The following is a 7842-nucleotide window of genomic DNA, read 5'->3' on the forward strand; positions in this document are numbered from 1 at the left end:
CTCTCTCTCTCTCTCTCTCTCTCTCTCTCTCTCTCTCTCTCTGCTACATAACCAGGGGGTGGTGGGTGATTGACAGATGGGCAGGAATAATAATTTTTTTTCTTTTTGCGTAACCTAAGGCCATGCTCTGTGATTGGCTTGCCAGCTGACATCTCCAAACCTCGCTCATCTTCTTTCTTTCTTTCTCTCTCTCTCTCTCTCTCTCTCTCTCTCTCTCTCTCTCTCTCCTTCTCTACCCCCTCTCTCTCTCACCCTCTTTCTCTCCCTCTAATATTGGCCCTGTGGATGAGACATCCTGAGGGGGAATAAAGTGGGGAGAGAAGAAGATATGTACCTTAGGGAAGAACCTCAGAGAGAGGGAGGGTTAGAGAGGACGAGTAAGAGTGTGTGTGTGAGTGTGTGAGACATTTACTCCCTTAACTACTGGGAGACACACACTCTTTTCTATCTTCACTTCAGAAAATTAAATAAACCAAGAGGATCTTTCCTTGTTTTATTTTAGATTTAAAAAATTTGAAACAAGCTTTTCCTTAAGATCTATGGGGATTAAATTTTTTTCCCTGTCTCTGGAAATCCTATGTACTGATCAATAGACATTTCCATCCACACGAGACATACCTCATGGATTTGTACCTTGTTGGATATCTAATGTGCATGTGGTTGTCCAGTTGTCGGGTGCTGGGAGGCTATCCTATCTGGTGGTGAGTAGCTAAAGTCTTCACTTTCTACATCACTTACTCCTGCAGCAGAGAGAGAACAGTGGTCACTGATCATTTTCAGTTGACTGCGTGGAAAAAAAATGTTTTCTGCTCAGTCTCAGGAATCTTGAGCTCAGCTTCCGAGGTAGCAGAGCGGGCAGCCCTGTCTCTGTGCTGCCGTTCAGTGTCTCCCCCCAATGACTCGCCTACATACGAAGGGTGTGGGGCAAAAAAAGTGTAACTTCGTGAGGCTGTAGGTACGATGTGAAGGAGCGGAGGTTTGGTCAGAGCTGAGCGGAGGGAGAGCAGGCAGAGAGGCTGCGTGTCGTACCGGCGTGGAGTTGCACACCCAGCCGTGCGAGGGCTGCTGAAAGAGGTATCAGTGGTCCCCCTTTCTTCTGTCTCTCTACGTTCTGGATGTCAACTATCTCAGTGGAACTCACCACATCCATCAGTGCTCCACGGTTAGAATTCTACTCCTATATTTTGCCTCTCAAACCTACAGTATATGTATGCAAATGTAAACATGTAAAACAAAAAATGTATGAGCCGTGTTGAGAATTTATCATGACTACAGGAAAAGGTTAAAAAAAAAAAACACAATTAAAAAAGATTTGCAGTAGGATGTAGAGTTCCAGGAGCTGGTTTAATAGGTAACCTTCATATTTTAGAGCATTACATATCTGAATTTGTAGAATAAACCATTAATGTGGATCCATGACCAAATGGTTTACTAGTTTCATGTATGGTATTGTTCATCAGGCTAATGATGAACAACCCTTGGATACCACATACTTGTATACAACATACTTGAGATATTTACCATAGTTTTCCCTTAACAGAAGCATCATATTTAATATTAACAAACAGAAGATATGTACATGGCCATATTCTGTATATGTTTCTGTTCTCATGAGATTTTTGCTTAAATATCTGTGCAGATGACAAAATCTCTGGCAGTCTCTAACACAATGCATTGTCAGATGAATGGCTCCCGGGGGTCGGTGTGTGCTATTGAACCTACCAGTGTTTTTGTTATTTTTTTGTGAAAATATTTGCGTAGGTGTATGACAAAAGCCTGACTGGCTCACAATATAATACGTGTCAGGATTAATGTGCCTTAGAGGTCCCAGTTAGCATGTGATCCTCACTCCTGTGTTATTCCAAACCATCAGCATCTTCTTCTGATTTCTTTACTGAGCAAGAACTGCCAAACACATACACATGTACACACACACACACACACACACACACACACACACACACAGCAGTAAGGTACAGCAGTGAGGCCGCTACCAGCTGTGCACGCCCACCGCCACAACGATCAGCAATGACAACCGCAAGCCCAGCCAACATAACACAAGACAACAGTGATATCTCTGTGTTGTGGGTGACACAGATGAAGTGGGAAATGAAACATGAGAGTGAGAGACATGTGATCTAGAAAGAAAGAGAGAGAGTGAGAAAGTGAGGGAGATGGAGGTAGAGAGTAAATAGGGTGGGGGAGAGAGGCGAGATGTGGAAGGAGGGAGAGAGCAAGGGAGATGGACTGAGAAGATGGAGAAAGAGAGGAAGAGAGAAACAGAGGGGGAGTGAGAGAGGGATAGAGACAGAGAGGGAGAGAGGGATAGAGAAAGAGAGAGATAGAGAGGGATGGGGAGAGAGAGAGAGAGGGGGAGTGAGGGATAGATAGAAGACAGTCAAAGAGAGAGAGGGAGAGAGAGGGGAGGTACCTGGCTGCAGGTGAGTGAGCAGGTGCTGGAGAATAAGGTTTTCTGTCAGCTCTCCTGAGGTGTTTGAGGGAGTGTGGTATATGGGTGGAATGTGTGTGAGTGTGGTGTGTGGGGTATGTGATGTGTGTGAGTGAGTGTTATGTGTGAGTGTGGTGTATGGTTGCGGTGTGTGAGTGACTGAGGTATGTGATGTGTGTGTGTGTGTGTGTGTGTGTGTGTGTGTGTGTGTGTGTGTGTGAGTGTGGTGTGTGGTTGGGGTGCGTGAGTGAGTGGGGTATGTGATGTGTGTGTGTGTGTGTGTGTGTGTGAGTGTGGTGTGTGGTGTGTGGTTGGGGTGCGTGAGTGAGTGGAGTATGTGATGTGTGTGAGTGAGTGTGGTGTGTGGTGTATGATGATTGGGGTGCATGAGTGACTGGGGTGTGTGATGTGTGTGTGTGTGAGTGTGGTGTGTGGTGTGTGGTTGGGGTGCGTGAGTGAGTGGAGTATGTGATGTGTGTGTGGGAGTGTGGTGTGTGGTGTATGGTTGGGGTGCATGAGTGAGTGGGGTATGTGATGTGTGTGAGTGAGTGTGGTGTGTGGTGTATGGTTGGGGTGCGTGAGTGGGTATGTGATGTGTGTGAGTGAGTGTGGTGTGTGGTGTATGGTTGGGGTGTATGAGTGAGTGGGGTATGTGATGTGTGTGAGTGAGTGTGGTGTGTGGTGTATGGTTGGGGTGCATGAGTGAGTGTGGTGTGTGTGAGTGTGGTGTGTGGTGTATGGTTGGGGTGTGTGAGTGAGTGGGGTATGTGATGTGTGTGAGTGAGTGTGGTGTGTGGTGTGTGTGTGTGAGTGTGGTGTGTGGTGTATGGTTGGGTGCGTGAGTGAGTGGGGTATGTGATGTGTGTGAGTGAGTGTGGTGTGTGGTGTATGGTTGGGGTGCGTGAGTGAGTGGGGTATGTGATGTGTGTGAGTGAGTGTGGTGTGTGGTGTATGGTTGGGGTGCGTGAGTGAGTGGGGTATGTGATGTGTGTGAGTGAGTGTGGTGTGTGGTGTATGGTTGGGGTGCGTGAGTGAGTGGGGTATGTGATGTGTGTGAGTGAGTGTGGTGTGTGGTGTATGGTTGGGTGCGTGTGTGAGTGGGGTATGTGATGTGTGTGAGTGAGTGTGGTGTGTGGTGTGTGTGTGTGAGTGTGTGGTGTATGGTTGGGTGCGTGAGTGAGTGGGGTATGTGATGTGTGTGAGTGAGTGTGGTGTGTGGTGTGTGTGTGTGAGTGTGGTGTGTGGTGTATGGTTGGGGTGCATGAGTGAGTGGGGTATGTGATGTGTGTGTGTGAGTGATGTGTGAGTGTGGTATGGGAAGTCTGTGAGGTAATCTAGTGTTAAAGGAGCCCTCAAAATGTTGGACATGCCTGAATAACGTCAAAGCCTATATTTCATAAAATACAAACATTTTTTGCTATTTTTGCTATTTTTCAAAAGCATTGAGACCTTATGCAAATGAATATACAGTATTAAATTCAGAGAATGTAAACGTTTAGGATTTATTAAATGGTGTCTCTCCCCAGCCACAAAATTCCTAAAATTGTACAAAAAGATCATATACATGGTTCATGACTGGATCAGCACCAGCACCTTCTAACATGTGACCTGTTGAGTCTTCGTTCTGCACTGTGAAGTTCATCTGTTTTGCACTTAATTCAGATGCAGTGAGTTGTTAGTAATTTAGATTTCATCTGCCATGCAATCTTACGTGACACTGTTTATGCAATGAGATGGTGAGTGAGAAATGTCTACGCAACCCTCATGTACACCCACATCCACACCCATAGTCTCAGTCTGAACGGTGCATAGAGTTGATGGTTTTAATGCTACACAAATCCTTTATCTGAGGCTTTGCAGCGGAATTGCATACGTGCAAGATGGGACAGGGTGTAATTGACTGTTGTCAGACCAGACCCAAATTATTAGGATGCTGGAGTCAATTTACAATGCATTGTGATTTGGAAATGGATGATACCAGTGACTGAGACAGACTGGCTAATGTGGGAATGGATTTTGTGAAGTGATACCAGTAACTGAAACATAAACGTCCTCTAAGCTATCAATTGTTTGTTGAGTATAAGACTTGTGTTATTCTTTGATGAATGAATTACAAAGTAATACATTATTCCTGAGGATAATTTGTGCATACCTGAATTATCTGACTATTGTCTTTCTAAATAAATATTTATAACCAGGGGAAAATATATATTAAAATCATGCAGTGTAAACTCAGAGCAGACTGTCTCAACGACACAGATGAACTACCTAATTAAGTTCATCTCTACGACTGCAGAGTGAACCTTCACGCCAGCGCTCAATCAAGCAGTCATTCCAAATGTCTCCAAATACCAGACAGACAGGAACATTCATGGCTTTCTCCCACAACAGCACCTCGAAACTGCTAGAAGCTCCAATCCAGCTGGCCTCTGAAACGATCAGTCATCTGTTATCAATCACAATTAGTGCAGAACTACCACACAACCAAACAGAGGAAGCTGACCCAAGAGAATCAAGTCAGGGCTTGACCTGAGAGCATGTCTGTCTTCTTAGTGTCTGTAAACCGACTAAGGCAACATTCACGACAAAACAGTGAACTGGAGCTAATAGCATTTCATATGAGATGCAGTGCTTCATGAATCTATGTAATTATCTTATATTATAGACTAAATAACTTGCAACAAAAGATATTATACAAGACTATCTTTTATTCTTACTTTAATATGTAATGTCAGTATAATATAAGCAGTTTAGCAAATGTGCTAACTTGTCCTTCAGTCCAAAACTGTCTCATTGTACAACATATATAACAGGAGAATTAAAGGAAGTCAAATAATCTGTCTTCATGTATGAGAGAAGACAAAAGAAAGAAAATATGAGAGAAAGAGAGAGAGAATGAAAGAGAGAGAGAGAGACAGACAGACAGAGTGAGAAACAGAGATAGAGATAGAGAGAAAGAAAGAAACAGAGACTGAGAGAGGGAGAGAGTTTTACAAGTTGCAATTTTAATTTTTTTCCCATAGAAATGTGAAAGCGATTGAGATAGCCTGGATAAGTCAGGGGGATTCTGACCTGCTCCTGCTGCCCTTGAAGAGACTCTAGGTCTCATCTCTGGGTTTCAGGAATGTGATTATCCTCCCAACTCGCCCTGCACAACAGCCAGCGGGACCCACTTTAATGATACTTAACGTAGGCAAATCCTCTGTCTGCAAACCGGTGTGAAAAGGATCAAGGATGCTCGGGGAGCGGCCGGGCCACTTAAGAGAGGGAGGCTGAACGCAAACAGATAGGCCACAATAAAAGACGGCTATTCTCCAGACTTATTGGTTGGGTATCAATAAGGAGGGATGTGGAGAGTGGGGTGGCAGCAGGGAGCGGGTGAAAAGCTCGGCGGGGTAAAGCTCTCAGACGCCTCACAGGCACTGAGCCGCTTATCTGCATACTGAGGTGCAGAAAGAGCCCTGCGTGCAGGAGAGGAGGGATTAACACGCACAGATATTAGCTCCACAAGCCTGGGGATGAAAGACGCAGGTTTAACGACTGTCGTAGGGTAATGCACGCCTTACGTTAACGGGGTTGGCTGGATCAGTAACGGGGTTGGCTGGATTCACTGCATTTTGGCTGGATCACTAATCCACACTTACAGCCCATTTCCACTGTAAATTGGTTGAACAGACACATGGACACTGGACTATATTCTTGAGTAATCTCTCTGATATAGGAATAGACAAAAGATAAAGAATGAAATATCTGAGAATACATTCCAGCACACACACACACACACACACGTAAGCTCACACACTTGGGCCTGAGGAGTGGTGCAGGTCAGTAACAATCTTACAGATGCCCATTCAGGGGCTGATGATGACTGACTCCACCTGCACCCCGTGCATCATCTAGACCTCCCAGGGTTATCTCTCAGGTCATCCTCACACACACACACACACACACACACACAGAGGACACAGAAACTAAGTATGTGAGCAAGACAGGAGTGGACATAAGTAAGTGAGCCGCACACTGACCAGAGACTCAGGCACAGAGAGCAGGTAGTCACATGCTCTGTCATAGCTTCAAGCCGGCCACTCTGTGTCCTGGCTAATCAACATCTGATGGTTTAACCATCATCCCAGATGTGATCAAAACCCAGGAATTAAACCCAGAGATGAAACCTAGGGTTTAAAGCGTATGAGCCCTGAGTGGTTAGAGGCCTATATGAGCCAGTCCTATATGAGCCAGTCCTATATGAGCCAGTCCAATATGAACGTTAACTCATGATCAGTTATCCAGATCCCAGACGTCTCACTGACCACTCTAATAGTCAAGCCTGGGCAATGCTATTCCACACCACAGCCTGTAACACAGCCTGTAACTCACCCTGTAACACAGCCTGTAACACAGCCTGTAACTCAATCACACAGCTTGTAGCGGCTTAACCTATCACACAGCTTGTATCACAGTCTGTAACAGAGACCGCAAGACAGCCTGCAATATAACTTACAACACAATATAACAGTCGACAGCACAATTGGCAGCCTAACCTGCAACACAGACTGGCATACACCCTGTCCCAAAATCTGTAACATATCGCCTGTAAAACATCCTGTCACTACAACACTAAGACAAACTCTATAGTGAAAGTGCATAGGAAAATTGTGTGACTGTTGGAACATAAGCAGGCCACGCCTTCTGACAGCCTCTCTCTGCTGAAGCTCCTCCTCTGGGTGAGGAAATTCATTCTGCCACATGCGTGTGGTGAGAGTGTGAGGTTTAAACCACACACTTCTGCCCCGCCTTCTCCAGGGTCAGTCAGGCATGATGGGGAGACCGCTTCCCTGGGCCGACAAGGGTGCAGTTTGGGCAGGCCGAACCTCTCACTGAGCCTGGAGCGCATCGCCATCCCCAGAGCTGACGGCCCACATCAGCCTGGTGTCAGGGGCCTGGTGTCAGGGGCCTGGTGTCAGGGGCCTGGTGTCAGGGGCCTGGTGTAAGGGGCCTGGTGTAAGGGGCCTGGTGTCAGGGGCCTGGTGTCAGGGGCCTGGTGTCAGGGGCCTGGTGTAAAGGGCCTGGTGTAAGGGGCCTGGTGTAAGGGGCCTGGTGTAAGGGCCCGGGTTTGGTGCTCTTGAACTGTAAATCAAATGTATTTTTGTTAATGTAACCTGCAACACAATGAGTGAAGTTTAGAGATTGTGTTTTTCACCTTGTACTGTGAAGCCCCATCCCCCAGCAAGCTTCCTGCTCGCTCACATATTCGCTCACTCACTCACTCACTCACTCACTCACTCACTCACTCACTCACTCACTCACTCACTCACTCACTCACTCACTCATTCACCTGCTCACTCACTCACTCACTCATTCATTCACTCAATCTCCTGCTTACTTACTCACTC

The 7842-nt window shown here is 46.1% G+C and overlaps 1 protein-coding gene across 2 annotated transcripts in view; it reads left to right on the forward strand.

Moving 5' to 3' along the window:
- Nucleotides 1-279: 279 nt before the first annotated feature.
- Nucleotides 280-7842, forward strand: part of wnt3 (wingless-type MMTV integration site family, member 3) — a 21072-nt gene continuing 13509 nt past the window's right edge. For both annotated transcript variants that reach the window (XR_013130013.1, XM_076999916.1), the window contains exon 1: nt 280-701. Coding sequence is in view for 1 of the 2 variants with exons in the window: in XM_076999916.1 (XP_076856031.1) it covers nt 622-701 (80 nt within the window). In the remaining variant the exon portion in view is untranslated. The remainder of the gene's footprint in view (nt 702-7842) is intronic.

This window comes from Brachyhypopomus gauderio, chromosome 3 (genome assembly GCF_052324685.1).
Source record: "Brachyhypopomus gauderio isolate BG-103 chromosome 3, BGAUD_0.2, whole genome shotgun sequence".
Taxonomy (NCBI): Eukaryota; Metazoa; Chordata; class Actinopteri; order Gymnotiformes; family Hypopomidae; genus Brachyhypopomus; species Brachyhypopomus gauderio.